Source organism: Pseudogymnoascus verrucosus, assembly GCF_001662655.1.
Source record: "Pseudogymnoascus verrucosus strain UAMH 10579 unplaced genomic scaffold scaffold_72, whole genome shotgun sequence".
In the NCBI taxonomy this organism is placed as follows: Eukaryota; Fungi; Ascomycota; class Leotiomycetes; order Thelebolales; family Thelebolaceae; genus Pseudogymnoascus; species Pseudogymnoascus verrucosus.
In genome coordinates this window covers 4,536-19,670 of record NW_017263723.1, presented here as the reverse complement: position 1 = coordinate 19,670, position 15,135 = coordinate 4,536, and the positions used below count along the sequence as shown (strand labels likewise).

At 48.2% G+C, this 15,135-nt stretch overlaps 4 protein-coding genes across 4 annotated transcripts; 2 read left to right on the top strand and 2 right to left on the bottom strand.

Annotated features, from left to right (window-relative positions):
* Positions 1-18: 18 nt before the first annotated feature.
* Positions 19-1,784, bottom strand: VE01_09861 (uncharacterized protein). Its single transcript, XM_018279268.2, has 6 exons — positions 1,419-1,784; positions 1,115-1,214; positions 993-1,059; positions 581-924; positions 358-484; positions 19-309 (listed from the first exon to the last, which is right to left on the bottom strand). The coding sequence occupies exons 1-6, from the start codon at positions 1,717-1,719 to the stop codon at positions 247-249; spliced, it is 1,002 nt and encodes a 333-aa protein (XP_018125676.1). The 5' UTR covers positions 1,720-1,784; the 3' UTR covers positions 19-246.
* Positions 1,785-3,494: 1,710 nt separating this feature from the next.
* Positions 3,495-7,542, top strand: VE01_09860 (uncharacterized protein). Its single transcript, XM_059464104.1, has 7 exons — positions 3,495-3,963; positions 4,085-5,223; positions 5,277-5,426; positions 5,478-6,621; positions 6,737-6,932; positions 6,985-7,080; positions 7,133-7,542. Exons 1-4 carry the CDS (start codon positions 3,858-3,860, stop codon positions 5,787-5,789), a joined length of 1,707 nt encoding a protein of 568 aa, XP_059319266.1. The 5' UTR covers positions 3,495-3,857; the 3' UTR covers positions 5,790-6,621; positions 6,737-6,932; positions 6,985-7,080; positions 7,133-7,542.
* A 91-nt stretch (positions 7,543-7,633) lies between these two features.
* On the top strand, positions 7,634-10,563 carry VE01_09859 (uncharacterized protein). The gene is made up of 3 exons (XM_018279266.2): positions 7,634-8,039; positions 8,342-8,415; positions 8,468-10,563. Exons 1-3 carry the CDS (start codon positions 7,865-7,867, stop codon positions 10,127-10,129), a joined length of 1,911 nt encoding a protein of 636 aa, XP_018125678.1. The 5' UTR covers positions 7,634-7,864; the 3' UTR covers positions 10,130-10,563.
* Positions 10,392-14,906, bottom strand: VE01_09858 (uncharacterized protein). Its single transcript, XM_018279265.2, has 8 exons — positions 14,207-14,906; positions 14,024-14,154; positions 13,301-13,952; positions 13,014-13,250; positions 12,194-12,961; positions 11,569-12,148; positions 11,230-11,368; positions 10,392-11,174 (listed from the first exon to the last, which is right to left on the bottom strand). Exons 1-8 carry the CDS (start codon positions 14,386-14,388, stop codon positions 10,537-10,539), a joined length of 3,327 nt encoding a protein of 1,108 aa, XP_018125679.1. The 5' UTR covers positions 14,389-14,906; the 3' UTR covers positions 10,392-10,536.
* Between the last annotated feature and the right edge of the window lie 229 nt (positions 14,907-15,135).

The following is a 15,135-nucleotide window of genomic DNA, read 5'->3' as shown; positions in this document are numbered from 1 at the left end:
GCTGTCATCATCTATAAGCCGCAATTGGGTTAACATTTATCCGGTAGGACCAGCCTCACAACACAACTACGACCTTTACCATCCAAACCACACAACTCAACCTACTCGAAATATACAATCAAGAGGAATGTAATATTGTAATACAGGGCCCTTTTTGTGGACTGTTACAAACTATGAACAATTCTTAGTTAAAAATTCACTTAACACGGGATAATTGAGAATGGAAAATTCGAGGTGATAATTTAGCTACCCATCGAACCTCCATGCCTTTATCTGCCCGTCCTCGCCACCAGTTATGATCATGCGAAACTATGCACCGTTAATTAATGTATTAAGCAGCTGGAAAGTATGACAAACCTCGTCTAAGAAGCAGAATGAGCGAACGACCTCCCCACCATGGCCACCAGATAACGTAACAGGTGACTCAGTCGAGATCGCCCAAGGAGGACTATTCTTAAGCTGCACAAGGCTAAAATTCGACTGGCTATATTGACTGGTCAGCATTTGGAAAGTATACGCCGCATGTTCCAAGAACCGGCAGCTAAATCAGTGGAAACGATGCCCGCAGTCTATTGCTTACCTGTGACTCCCAATTCCAACAACACCTCCATTGGGTCTACCAAAGACACTTGCCACATATTCACATCCAAGGCTTTCTCGTAAATCGCCAAACTGAGTTGATGGCGGCTCTTCAACACTGGCTTCTGTGTTTGTTATCATGGGATATATGGCAAATTTCTCATCATGCGACAATGCGAATATGTCAAGGTTATTGAGAAATCCTGCCTTGTGGATGGACGAGCCATGGTTTAGTGTTTGGTGAAGAGCATCTTCTTCCTCAAGCACCGTCGTGTTGTATAGGTTAACAAGCCCATCCGTTGACCCTGACAATAGGATAGACGTCTCGGTGGGATGGTATTGAAGCTGCCAGTCATCGTAGTTAGCCACAAGCAAAGGTTGGGTGTTTTGGAAGCACGCGGATCGAAGCATACCTCTGTAACATCATCATTATGGCTCTCTGTGTATTGAAGCCTTGGGGCATTGAGGCTTCGGGTGTCCCTTTGACCAATAAGTAAAAAGCCATGAATATATCTATCATATGACGTGTACATACCATATAATAACCTCTGCTTGGCCATTGGTAAGTTCCGTGCCCGCTGCAACTGCATATGCATCTTTGCATGTTGCGAGAGACAATATGGGGGCGTTGTGTCCTGGTGGTCTTGTCAGTAATGGCTATGTGGAAAGTAGCATTGGAGGTCATCGGTGATCTCCCATCCTCTAATGGACTAAAGGGTGTACAACGCAGAAAATATGCCGGGTTCAGTATCTGGAAAGCAGGGTATGAAACTGGGTTCATGGATCTCCTGTTCAAGGTTGCCAGATGGAATTATTGAAAGAAATCACACAGGTCTTACTGGTCCCTATTTGAGCTACTCGCGACTGCTGTCGCAAGTCCAGAATCGTTACCTTGCCATCTCTACCTGCAGTGCACACAATGGAGCCTTGGTGATCAAGAGCCTCGAGGCATGTGACCTCATAATTAACTTTCGGTACGCTGTACACCGGCCCTTGTTGAAGATTTGATGGATCGAAGAGGCGCACTGTGTCGTCAGAGGAGATGGAGACGATGCCACCAGCAACGGGCACTATGTCGTAGACATATGTGCCAGATGGTTGCTCAATGGCAAAAGAATCAGTGGCATCCAAGGTATACATATTTGGTTGACCTTGAAAGTCCAACTGGCAGAAAATTGTTCGTATCAGGCTATCTTATCTCTGTCTCCCCACCATGCGTAGAGAGAGTTGGGCGACCATCGCACCCCGCCAAAAATCACGGACACAGGCCCAAAAGTATGGAGCAAAAGGAGCCAATCACAGAGACAGGACCGAATGAAAGCTGTAGTCGTAGCTGAGGATAGACGGAAGAGAGAGCAATTCGTCCGATTTTGTTATTAAGTGCACAATAGATAGAGCATAGTTTATACGGCATACGAGAATAGAATATAAAGCATTGCGTGTACATGACATTGTCGGCGTGGTGGGCGCGGTGCCCGTTGTCGCATTGGAGCGTATACCTACCACCACACGCCGTACAGTGTAGAATCCAGAGCATCGGCGCAAACTACCGAATTGGTCGCTATGGGTTGCCGTTGGAGATGGGGGGTTCAGCGCGTATATTGGCACTAGAGCAAATGGAGGTAACGTGCCTGGGCTGTCTGTGGTTTGTGTGGTGTGTGTGGTTGGGGTGCGTGGTTGGTGTGTGTGCTTCTCCCGTTTGTTGTATTGGAGTTCTTCCTCTCCCCCAGTTTTTGCGGTCGCCCTTTCTGGGACCTGCTACCCGCCGTACCGCCCGTGCCTGCCATGAGCTTACCCCACTCACCTTTACTCTAACTCTGGTACTGGCGATGGGACTGGCTGTGGGGACTGGCTGTGGTGACTGGCTATCTGGCTATAGGACTGGCTAGACATCAATAGTGTCCACTCCCAACCGTCCGATCTAACTCCTTACATGTCCTCGGAATGTACGAAGTAACTACCTACTCCGTACGTAGTAACTGAACTAGGTGAACCTCCTGCTCTTCTCCCCTTTACTTTCTCTACTCTACTCTCCTCAACTCGACTCGACTCGACTCGACTATCGAGGTTAGTTATCCTAACTACGTGTACTAACTATGCGTTCTAGTACAGTCTAGATACTGTAGTAATATGTAGTATACCTGGTGTATTACGTAGAGTGGTGAGGTGCTATATACGGTGCTACAGTATACTCCGTAAGCTGCTGATGTTGACCTTGAGAGATGCGCTACTACTGTGGGCGACGTGTACTGTACATACGTTTCCGTACGGCCCGTACTTTACACGCAGGTCTTTATCTCGCATCTCGCATCTCGCATCTCGCCATCGTTACTCTTTGTTACTCTTTGTTACTGTAGAACCAGGAGAGAAAGCACAGGCCGGTAAAACGGGAGCTACTGTACTCTCCTGTACTCTCTCCTGTACTCGAACAGCTGTTAAGACAACGAGTACTCGCAAATACCGCGATTACTGCCCTATATACCCGTACAACTAATGTACTGCCTGTCTAGGACTGCAGAGTACCTTACTCAAAGAGACCCGTAGGCCCCCCTCACCGTAGGCCCCGTAGCACCCGTTAGTACCCCGTCTCGTGTCTCTCTTTCTCGACGGATAGGGGTCTCTAATAGGTCTAATAGGCCCAATAAGGCCAATACCGTCTAACATGGCCTAACATGGCTTAACACGCTCTAATACAAAATGTCTTATAGGTCTAATTCGTCTAATTCGTCTTATTGGTCTAATAGGTCTAATAGGCCTAATAGGATGCCTTCAAAGACAAATTATGTGTGATGTGACTGCTGCACTGACCATTCATGTCAGTTCCACCGTCCAATCGATCATCTCGGTTGCATCTTACTAGCGTCCGCCTCAATCGCCTTCAGCCTCTTGTCAATAATCAAACCCCAAAGTCGCCAACCTGCTCCTCTGCCAACCCCCGTGCCTTCCCTTCCTTCCCATCTCCACCACCACCAAAATCCTATCAAACCTCAACCCCCCAGTAACCTCAACTACGCGCAACTGGGAGTTTTTGAGGACAAATATCATCATCTGCGTCGCCCATTTATCCACCGTCCCTTGACTTCGCCAATTGTCGCGACTCAACCCAAACCCGCGAGCTAATCTGCCGAGATCTCCACCCTCTCCTTATTACGCGCCCAGCCACACCCGCCTCGGGTCAACCGAGCGACGAGTGCGGCGGTGAGCCTGGATCAAGACGAGGCATCAACAGCAATCACGGCGCATCACGGTAGGTCTATCGAGGCCTCGAGTCGCCCTCGATGAGTAATGAGGTCGCTCAGCCGGTTGAGCATGAATCCGTTCGCTCATCTACAGTAGAGCAGAAGAACGGTTACACATCGAAAGCTTCCACCACATCGAACCATTGTAAGCATCGCACTCTTCCTTCATGCTTACCAGCATAAATTCATGTTGGCAATCCAATTTATTGGGATCCATCGATGGTTGATGAACTGTGTTCACCAGGCTAACATCATCTCCACTTCAGTCGCCGACAGCCAACGAGACCAGACTTCGAACGAGCCCGACCTGACCTCTGTACCAGTTGGCGACGAATCGTCAGTCACAACAAACGACACACTAAAGAAGAATCATACCCTCCTGCATGTGCCTTCGCGATCATCGTCGCACAAGATACAGTCTTCGCCGACCGCGACAGCCCTCAGTGGAGCCACAGCCAGCGATCCAACTGGCAGCATAGGGGGAGGTTCAAGGAAGTCCAACTCCAGCATCATCGGCGAAAAGCGCAACGGCAGTTTAACGAGCAGTAAGAGATCGGCAACATCTCCTGCAGCTGCTGAAAGCACACCGGCGACAGTTAATGCTACATCTTCTCAATCAGCACAAATGCAAAAGCCAAAGAAGTCTCGAGGTTTCTTGTCTTTTCTGAACTGCTGCGGCGTTCCCGACAGTGCGAATGGGATCGACCCGGAAGAAACAGCTCTTCCTGTAAAGCCGACTACCTCAACCACTTCTCAAGCTAGGGCGACGACACCAAGCAAACCAGTGTCAACCGTCCCCGACGTAATCACAAGCCATAAATCTGCGCAACCGGAAAAGGCAGCCATGGTCCCAAATAATACCACCGATAACGATGGCCGACCATCTGTTGAAGGAACTGGTCTCAAACAACAACAAGCTGTCGCCGAGCAGCATGCCAACTCAAAGGATTCTCGTAACCAGCCGCTACCTGCTTTACCACGAGATGCCGAGGAATCGGTCGCAAACACAAACGCCCCCGGTGCATCAAACCCTGTGGTATTTGTCCAGGCGCCAACTCCGATTATTCCCCAACAAGACAGCAGCGTTCCCATCTCGTCTCAGAATGACACAAACAATGAGGTTGATACGACAGTTAACACGAGCGACTCTGGAGAGGGCAACACCACCAAAGACGTGGAGGGAGATCAACAGACGAATACAGCCAATACGACATTACCCCCACCTCCCCCGATAGCTGGAGCAGGCACCAACGGCACTGCGCTAAGTCAGACCCAGGGACCATCTGTTGCTGATACCGTTGAGGAAAAGCAGCAGTGGTTGCTACCTCCAATTGAACCAAGGTTTAATGGGAAAAAATGTTTGGTCCTTGATCTCGACGAAACGTTGGTGCACAGCAGCTTCAAGGTATTTGCATCCATCACAAGGCTTCACGCATCATAATACTGACAAAATCCCAGATTTTGCACCAGGCAGATTTTACAATTCCGGTAGAAATTGAGGGGCAGTATCACAACGTCTATGTCATTAAGCGCCCTGGAGTAGACCAGTTCATGAAGCGTGTTGGCGAGCTATATGAGGTAGTGGTATTCACAGCATCCGTTTCCAAGGTTAGTATATCCGCTTCCAGTTGTCCTGAAATGAAATCTGATATAATATAGTATGGCGATCCCCTATTGGACCAGCTCGATATACACAACGTTGTCCACCATCGCCTTTTCCGAGAGAGCTGTTACAACCATCAAGGCAATTACGTTAAAGACCTGTCCCAGGTTGGCCGCGATCTACGAGAGACCATCATCATTGACAATTCGCCAACATCGTACATATTCCACCCTCAGCATGCTGTACCTATAAGCAGCTGGTTTTCGGATGCCCATGACAATGAGCTACTGGATTTGATACCTGTTCTCGAAGATCTTGCGGGGTCCCAAGTACGCGATGTCAGTCTGGTACTGGACGTAGCTCTTTAACTTTCTTAAAGTATGCATTCTTGCAACTTGGCCTCATAGCGGATGGAGTTCGGTTGACATCTTCAATTCTATTATAGAATGTACTGTTTAATACTTATAATCAGCATGGGACATTACTCGCTGAATAGGCGAACGTCAGGAAATTAAACGCATCAATTCCGAGGAGGAGCAGATGGGACGTCTGTGGATGGACGTCGGTTGACGGAGGAGAGGCCAATTTCACCAAGTTCCAAGCTGGCCAAATTTCAGACTGGCTATGAAGAAGGATGAGGATTATATCTCCATTCAATAACCAGAGGCATTGAGACTCGTTTCTGTACTTTCATTTTTGCGACGCATCAAGCGATTTCCCTTTGTTATTTCACAGCTCTCTTTCGAAAACATAGGGACGCGTACACATATGATATACCCGTGTAAGACTACATTCACCTTTTAGTGAAATCTAGTTATCCGTTTCAACCAACAGCTGGGCTCACTGTCATTGCATAAACCGTCTCGTCGTGACCATAGTAACTGTGACCAGCCGGCCATGTGCCCAGCTTGTTTTATACTTGGCGGGCCAGAAGATCAGCCCCTTTCTCCATTTATTCAGATTAGATTAGATTGTGGGGAGCTACAGCAAAAGTGGACTTGGTCGGATAATCGAAGCGCCGCGCCGCACAGTAGTGCGTTTTAAGTGGGCACTATGTCCGTAATCGTGGCCTCAATTATAACGAACATCAATCCTGTCAATCAACCTCGAGATTCAAACTCAGAACGCCATACCCAAACCACTTTCGTTCTCGAGTTACAGGTCGCTCCCATCTACACAAACCATCACCCACGAATAATGGTAAGCGGAATTGCTTCACTTTCTTGGTTCATTCAGTTTCAATGCGCAATGCAGACACGCGCTCCTGAACCCACATCTACTATGTTGCTTATGACTGACAATTATATCATCACAGTCTTCTCCACGTGCATCATCCCCCGTTTCCTCGGGCGTGCAGAACTCCGGACGTCCATCATCCCCTACGCCACCCGGTGGACCAAAGACTGCTATTCGCAGGAGAGCTGCTGCGGACCAGAAGGACAAGGTTGCGAATGTACGACCAAGCAGCACCAGGGCGGCTGGCGCCGGTGGAAGCAGCAGCACAATGCTGAGTAGGTTTTATTGCTTTGGTAGCGCGTGGATTCTTGCTGACAATTTGGGCAGAGCTGTACACCGATGAGTCTCCAGGACTCAAGGTCGACCCCGTCGTTGTTCTCGTTCTGTCTATTGTATTTATCTTCAGCGTTGTTGCTTTACACGGTATGATACATTCCCCAATGACACAAAAAACCATTCGCTAACAGACCCGTAGTCATCGCCAAAATCACCCGCCGATTCTCCAGCTGATTCGACGCGCCCACTTTGGGGAGTTTCCACTGTTATTCGCTTTTGTACCTGGGGTTCTAAGACATGCGGCATTTTCGGCTTTGGCGGCGCGGACTGTACTGGATTTCTAGATATAATTGATACGGAAGTTCGAGAAAAGCTGTTTTACAAGGGCAAGGGACGTTCTTACAAGAGACATTGTAACTTGTGCCGCACACTAGGTCCACGGTGCAATCTGTAAAATAGAAGTTAATTGACTTGCTTCTTGTCAAGTATCATTAAAGGCAGTCTGGTTCATATCTACGTGGTTCATTATAATGGCTTCAAGAAGCTTCGACTTCTTGTACGAGATGTAGTGTATGAGGCCGCCACATATCCATTTGAAGCTATTCTAAGACATGAGTAAATTGCTATTTGTTATCAGGGTTCCTGGAAGCTATCACCCTGGGAGGCTCAAATGCTTGTTGATCGTCGAAAGTAGCAGCAGCAGTCGGTGGCGGCAATTAAGCGCATTGGCGAAGCGAGATGGTGGATATCGACAATGTTTACTGACCTTATAACCTTATTACCCTTATGTTGTAACACAAGTTCACATGATTACATCTCCAATGATCCTTGATGATTGGATCTCAACACGGGAGCGTCTGTTGATGGGAAGTTTGACCCCGACGTGATTCTCTCTTCAATTTTGCAAAACAAACTCCAGAAGACTTTAGAAATGGCGCCTCAAGCGCCGCGCCAGACCTCTATCATTGATCTCGAGAGGGACTTTTCAGATGGTGGCAGTGAATACTGGCCCGCGGAATCAAGCTATATTTTTAAACCAAATGATGATTACTATCATAGGTCGTTGGGATCCCAGTGGATGGATAGTATTGGGCAGTCTCGAAAAGGTACGTCTTTAGTTTTGTATTCTGCAAGCACACATTACCATCAAAAGGTGCAGTAAGATATGTCTCAACGAGTCTATTACTTTTTTTCTTCTCACAGAGTCCACACGCGTTTTATATACCGTCCGATCTATTGTTCAATCTCGCTCAATCTCACTTCCACCTCCTGGTGAACACAAACCTTGGGCAATCCCCCGCACACTTCTTCTTCCAGCATATCCATTCTGTTCTATGTCAACTCCGCTATTCAGAGAGCAAATAAGAATGGCACCTCTTTTTTGTTGCATAAATAACATGAATGACAGATACAACGTACATATTATCGGCCTTGCCCAAAGATTATCGCATCTACACAAAGACGCGGAAAAATGGCACACATGTGTGTTAATACCTCAATTATCAAGTTCATAATGGGGCTAACGTAGCTTCAGGTTGACAGGTATCTATTTGGACACCCAAAGGGAAAGTTTGACTCTCCAATTAAGTTCTTTGTCCACTTTAAACACTTGATGAGTGGAGGGCAGACCGAATGTGAGTGTGTCAATTGCAAATCCAACAAGTCCTATCAGAAGCCAGATGGGCAGAGACTGTCTGGGCGCAAGCCCCAGGCGCTGCCAGGAGATGTCTTTGATATCAACCCTGCCCAAAAGTATATCGATCTCTTATATCGAAGCCATAATACGAAGGCCCGGGACTTGACCTTGGCGTTGGATTTCAACTACAATGAACCAATGGGCTGGAGCTATCGTCTCTTTAACCCCCACGTGGAATACGATTCGATTCTCCACGAATGTCATTCCTTCCAGCCGAGAGAGAATGAAATTGTGCTTTTTTACAACGACGAGCCCGCAGTTTGTATGGATGAGAGCACGCAGTACCTGAAGCTCTTTGACGAAAAGACAGGGCAGTTTGGTGGATGGCCAAAATGGGAAGCAGGTCGGGTTATGTCCGCTCCAGAGCCAGGCGAAGCGCATGTTGAAGATCTCGCATTTTCAGCCTTGAAAGGAAAGAAAAGATCGGCCCCAATGATTTGCGTTGAGGTCCTCCCATCAGACTCGCTTTCCCAATCGATGCCAGCAAAGTTAAATGTGGAACTCAGCCACATTAGACCATTTTCGATGTTACGAGAGTTACAACACGGCCAGGATCAAACTCTATGGGAGAGTAATATCATGCCAACCGCTCATACGATGTCCAAACTATTTCCGTTCGATCCTTGCGCATTCACGAGGATATTTACTAGTTCGGATTCTCCGGAGGCGGAATCAGAATCCCTCCACGCCAAATTCAAGTGCCGAGGGATCTGGTTGGGTGCGGAAAAAATCATTGAAGGGGATGCTGTGCGTCTCATGCCTATTGATGACCAGGAAGTCATTGATTCTGTCTTGGTCGTCAAGGAAATATCTTACGTGTTAGAACACCTCGAGGCAGAATCGCCGGCCGGAAACCTCTTCTTCGAGGGCAGGTGTCTCACATTGACTCAACCATCTCCGAAATCAAAGGCTGTGGTTCGTTCAAGTTCTACGTACGAAGACCTCGTGTCGCAAGGCCTCCCACCATGCATGCGGGGTTACACATGGTATGACAAAGAAAGCCCGGAAACGAATGCCACATTTCCTCCTGATAGCATTCTCGGTCGTTGCTACGAGCGAGAAGCCATGGAGCTAATGATTTACGCATCTGATCTCAACATTGGCCTACAGGGGGTTCGGGAGCTTCGGCGATGGGCAATGTCGAAGCAAAACAACAACAGTCTCGGCTGGGTATGGCCTGAAGATTACCCTGGGACGGAAAGTCATGTTAAGCTTAATGAACTGAGGGTAGGTAAACACCGAGCGGCTGAAAACAATCGTTCACTTGGTACCAACCCTCTCGATAGTCTCGATCGTTCAGGTTTCAAGAACTCTCGTGGCTATGACAGCTTTGGCAGTGAAGGCGGATCTGGGGCGCTAGAGAAGATGTCAACTATTAGCGCCAGCGTAATACAGGATGACAAGGAGGATGAAGCAGACGCGTTTATCCGTGAAGCTCTTGAGGGTTCATTTGCGAACGATGCCGAAATCAACCACGTCGCTAAAAAGCTTCGTATTTGAGATATCTCTATATGGGCTGCAGTACATAGACGGAGCTATATTTGCAGATATGTGGATATGGAGAGGTTGATTTCGCTCGTTGGACACTCAATCTTTCGTGGAATACGCTTTCCTCCTTCCTTCCTCCCCTACTTCAGGGCGTTGTGGATGATTTACGATGCGAGCGTGTGGCAGAAAGCATATAAAATGCCACCAGGATAGGGGCAATACGACTTGAATACCTCTCAAGTCACAGTGGAGATTTCGATTCATTTTCGGTAGTCTTACTTAAGTCTTGATACAAAGGCAGCTGAGAAATATCCAGCAGTCTACTAGTTCCCACAAAACAGTGGATTTGACGAAATGAAGCATTAATTTCAGTGTCCTAGCTATTATCATAGTCTGCTCTTAATCAGAAGCTACTATGATCATTCTTTGTCTCCAGATGGCGCGGGTTTGTGCATTGCCTGCCTGTGTTCCTCCTCAGCGAGGCTCTGTTTCTTGATGTACTCCATAACAATATCTTCATCTGTCTTTGTTGCCGATACATCCCGATCGTGATAGCGCATGGACTCTTCGATGGCACGCTTTAGTTGTTCTTCTTCCTCTGTATCTTCGTTTGCGTGTGTAGAAGCAGAAGGTCCTTTGGAATCGGAGAGACTTCTCTGGATTGCTGCTTCAAGAGCGGCCTTTTGATCGGCTTCGGAGACGCCATCTGTTTTAGGTCCGGCAGCATGTGCAATACTTTCTTCGATAGCACGGCGCAGAGCTTCTTCATCATCATCCAGGTTCGCACTATGAGCCTGCGACCCATCGCCACTAGATCGCACTTTTGGATCTTGTTTCCCTTTCCCACTATCATGGCGCGATGACTCTGCAGGTTTGGATTTAAGTCCCTGCCAACGGCTTATAATATACTGCTGTTCCTCTTTGGACGAGATCCTCCACTGCTCGTACCCCTGGGCAGTTCTGGCTGATATGATGTAGGCCTGAACACTTGCTCCGAACATTTTCCGGACTTCCTTGTGCAATCCCATCATCGTGTAACCAGGGAGGCCCCATATTGCTGGTTAGGCCACTGTTAGCAGATATACTAGGGGATGCAAATGAAAATCACTTACCAGCACCGGGCTTCAATACAAGTCCACCAATACCTCTCCCTATGCCTTTAATGAAGCCAGCCGCCCCTTCCTTTTCGGCCCCCTTCATGGGTTGGGTAACAAGCCCGGATATACCATCATAAAATCCATATCCAAACCCCTGGGAACAGTCAGCTATCCTATCATTGAAACCGGCAAATACAACGGGACAGATATAACAGAGCCTATTGGCCAATATTTGTCTTGATGTCTCCCCAGAATATAACAGTGGTCATGGTGGAAATATGGATCTCGACTATTCCAAATTGGAGCGGTGGAGTGCAACGCGTACGGAAGGGAATATAATAGGAGTAAACAAACCTTTCCTGCAGCTCTCAATCCGCTCTGGAAGCCAGTAACTCTTTCTTGGGGACGCACAGTATCGTCGCCGTATAGCTTAGGAGCATTGTGAAATCCCCGAGCCAAACCCAACGTGAAGTCCATTGGTGACTTCATACCTGCACCAACTACTCGGGATATCCCTTTAGAAGCTCCAATAGCAGATTCTAATGTAATAGCAGAGGGGTCAAATTGCTTCTTGGTTTCTTTTGGAGCGGGAGAAGAAGAACTTTGTTCCGATTTTTGATCTGTTGACGCTGAACGCTCTACTGGCCCACTGTGGCTTCCTGATGACGAACTCAACTGCGATTGTGAGTTTGAGGCTAAATATTTCGGCGGCGAGGGACTCCCGCCTGCCGGGGAAGGTACATCGTCCTCGTCAAGAGCTGCTGTTTTATCCGTGGTAGTTGATGCTGGCTTGGGTTTAAAGGCTTTAATTAACTCAACTGGAAAATCAGCTACACCCATTGACAGGCTTGCGATTGTGCCGAAAAGTGCGGAAGCGCCACCGGAGATAGGATCCCAGGGTCCATTATCCGTGTCATATTCACGAGGCCGATATCTGCGCAGTTAGCCAGGCACCCTTTATTTGTTTGGAAGCACCTACAGTTTAAGATCCGAAAAATTCAGGAGGCCTTCATTGGCGAGGACTGTAGCTGCCAGTGCACTCAGTCGAACCTGTGTCTTCTTCACTTGCCACACAGCGACCCTATTCGGTGCAAGTGAGCAGCGAAGCGAATTCCAATCGAGGTGATCGTGAAAGCTTTTCCCACCCTCTTCGGATCCCTTTTCTTTGCTGATGCGGGCCCCGAGTTCTTCTGCCTTCTCCAAAGTCGACGGTTTATGCGCCTCAGCAATGGCAGCAGCAAGCCTATCTGCAGTTAGATCCTTATATGGTATTGGCTCTGGCCCAGCTCCAGCTCGATATATCATTGCTCCCCACCAAGGTTGGTCGCCGAAAAAGGGAACAACCACGGTAGGTTTTCCGAGAGCAATCCCAGCAGCTGAGGTTCCAGCACCACCGTGATGAACCACACATGACACATGTTTAAACAGCCAGTCATGAGGAACGTTTCCAAGCATAAACACCCCTTCCGGGAGGTCAAGAGAGTCGTTGCCGAGTCCTCCCCAGCCTTTCGATACCAGAGCACGGACTCCGGCTTTCTGTACGGCTTCAAATATCATAGATGTCATAGAGTTTGGGTCATCCACAACTATTGAGCCAAACCCAATATATACAGGTGGTGGTCCAGCAGCTAAGAATTCGGCGAGCTCGGGCTCAGGTTGGTAACTGGAGGCAAGACTCAGAAAGAAAAATCCAGACACGGAGATATGTCGGCCCCAGTCCTTCGGCTTAGGAATAAGAGCTGGAGACCTGTAAGGAATGTGAGCAAATGTTAACGATGACAGTTAAACGGGGTTCTCACCAGCAGTATGTGCAAGGTATTTTCAGTCGACTCAGCACTCCTGGGCCCCATATGACACTTATTGGTTCCAAGCCCAGAACGCGTTCGCGGAAACGATTTATAAGGTCCCCTAAACCTTGCCAAGTCATCATTTCCACTAAAGCATATGAAATGAAATTCGTCATGTTCACGTCGGCGTTGGAAGACTGAATATTTGCAAGGGGGTGGGGAAAGGACTGAGTAGGCGACCATGGCATGCTATTGCTATGTTAGCAACTTGCCAACTAGATTTGATAATTCGTACATACGTAAACATCATATGGAGGGGCACACCCAGCTTCTCCGCAACATGGACATGTGCAAAGCTTGGAGGGTTGGCAATGATAGCGTCCGCAATAAATGGCCTCTCAGTAGGGTTGGTGTCCATATTTATACCCCCTTCCAATCGCGGTGCAGGCCCGAGGCCATCCCCTGCTTCGATACAGGCCCGCCAACAACCAAGAACTATCTCTTCCATTCCCTTGCGCCGTTTTCCAACATCACCGCTCTTGAGCGAATCCATCCCCGGCATTAACCCGGGATTTTTAACCATGAAAGCCATTAGCTCGGCCGGGTCACCACCGATACTGAAGAATTCTAGGCCATTTTCTTCCACAAACGATTGAAAAACTGGGTGAGTTGCTAATCGTACACGATGCCCATAGGCAGATTTCAGGACCTTCCCTAACGCGACGAATGGTTGCACATCTCCACGCGAACCAACAACAAGAATTACGACGTTAAGGTTTGGCGGAGGAATCTGTCCTGGCTGCCCACCGAGGGAAGGTGGGATATACCCTGGAGGTAATGGTTGATCGTCCTCCTGTGCTACCAGGGATAGCTGGCCCCTCAATGCAGGGCTAAGGAGCTCAGATAATCTCCGTGTCTTCTGGTTTATGGTGATATTGACACGGCCATCATCTGCGAATTGACATGTCAGTACATGTATCGCGGCCAATCATCACTTCAGTGCCAGGGCTGAGGAAGACTACCAGTGACTCTCGCCTTCGTGTCAAGGCCATCTTGGCTGATCTCTAATTCGCTGTACTTTGGTGGAGCATCTTCTGTTCCTTCAACTCCCAATAAATCGAAATTTCCAGGATGTGAGGTCCTATCGGCCGAGCTAGAGACAATGGTCAGCGCTTGTGAGGTTCGATATGTATATCGGTGCCTACCTAGAAGCTTCGGGTGAGCTGTGAGCACCCCCCAACGTCGCCTGGTGAGGCCAAGATGCAATAGACGACTGCCGCTGTTGTGTTGAACGAATTTCGTCTGCATTTCCAACACATGCCGCTTCTGCTTGGGCGATGATTGCAGCTGGTAACGCGTCTTTCGAGTCTTCCGTTCCTGGCTCCATGATCAGGAACAGGGCACTACTTGTGGTTTGTGTACCCGCACAAGCTGATATAGAGGATCCTACTTAGCACCTGCGGAGGAAGATATCTGGTGAATTATATGAATGAAGGTAGTGAGAGGAAGGTGGAAACAAGGCAAGGCCACGGTATATGGGTATAGATAACTTGGGTTAACGGTGATGGATAGCCAAAGCCAAATGGATTGCGGTTACTTCCGGGGCGTTGAGGGCCAGTAGCTAAGATAACCTGTTTCGCAAGGCGTGGAGGACAATAGAGGGGTTGTTGGAGAGCGCCTGGGGGGTATAATTGCATCTCACAGGAGAGTATACACACTCAGCAGCCAAGGTGTGTACGTCATGTTGGGGGGCTTCTTAGGGCCCATAGCCCACCATTTTGCTCCCTGTCTATCATTATGTCCATCATTGTGTACTACCTTTATGTGTTGTCTCATCATTCGAAGGGGTAGGGATAAGCAAGTACGAGTTTGTTTGGTCTTTACTCGTCACTCTTATTCCTGTCGCCTTCCCAGTCCTATGTCACTTTAGAGCTCCCCCGTTGGCTTATCTTATCGTGTCTAGGATGACTAAGCTGGAAAGGCTCACCCTGTCACGTGTTAAGCCCTGGTCTAGTGCTAGTACAGTATAGAGGAGACTTAAGAAAGCCTCCCTCTCTAATTTACTACTAAGCTAGATAAGTACACCTATAAGCTCTTAAGGAAATACGCCCCTATTAGCCCTTATGATAATTTA

Bases quoted from the DNA above. Each gene is read 5' to 3' on its own strand.
- VE01_09858 (XM_018279265.2), bottom strand. From the start codon at position 14,388: ATGGAGCCAGGAACGGAAGACTCGAAAGACGCGTTACCAGCTGCAATC. The intron at 14,155-14,206 runs GTAGGCACCGAT...CATTGTCTCTAG, and splicing joins AGCTCACCCGAAGCTTCTAG to CTCGGCCGATAGGACCTCAC. The intron at 11,175-11,229 runs GTAAGTGATTTT...TGGCCTAACCAG, and splicing joins TGTATTGAAGCCCGGTGCTG to CAATATGGGGCCTCCCTGGT.
- VE01_09861 (XM_018279268.2), bottom strand. From the start codon at position 1,719: ATGTATACCTTGGATGCCACTGATTCTTTTGCCATTGAGCAACCATCT. The intron at 485-580 runs GTAAGCAATAGA...CAGTCAATATAG, and splicing joins GTTGGAATTGGGAGTCACAG to CCAGTCGAATTTTAGCCTTG. The intron at 310-357 runs GTTTGTCATACT...AACGGTGCATAG, and splicing joins CATTCTGCTTCTTAGACGAG to TTTCGCATGATCATAACTGG.
- VE01_09860 (XM_059464104.1), top strand. From the start codon at position 3,858: ATGAGTAATGAGGTCGCTCAGCCGGTTGAGCATGAATCCGTTCGCTCA. The intron at 3,964-4,084 runs GTAAGCATCGCA...TCTCCACTTCAG, and splicing joins TTCCACCACATCGAACCATT to TCGCCGACAGCCAACGAGAC. The intron at 5,224-5,276 runs GTATTTGCATCC...ACAAAATCCCAG, and splicing joins TGGTGCACAGCAGCTTCAAG to ATTTTGCACCAGGCAGATTT.
- VE01_09859 (XM_018279266.2), top strand. From the start codon at position 7,865: ATGGCGCCTCAAGCGCCGCGCCAGACCTCTATCATTGATCTCGAGAGG. The intron at 8,040-8,341 runs GTACGTCTTTAG...CATGAATGACAG, and splicing joins TATTGGGCAGTCTCGAAAAG to ATACAACGTACATATTATCG. The intron at 8,416-8,467 runs GTGTGTTAATAC...ACGTAGCTTCAG, and splicing joins CGCGGAAAAATGGCACACAT to GTTGACAGGTATCTATTTGG.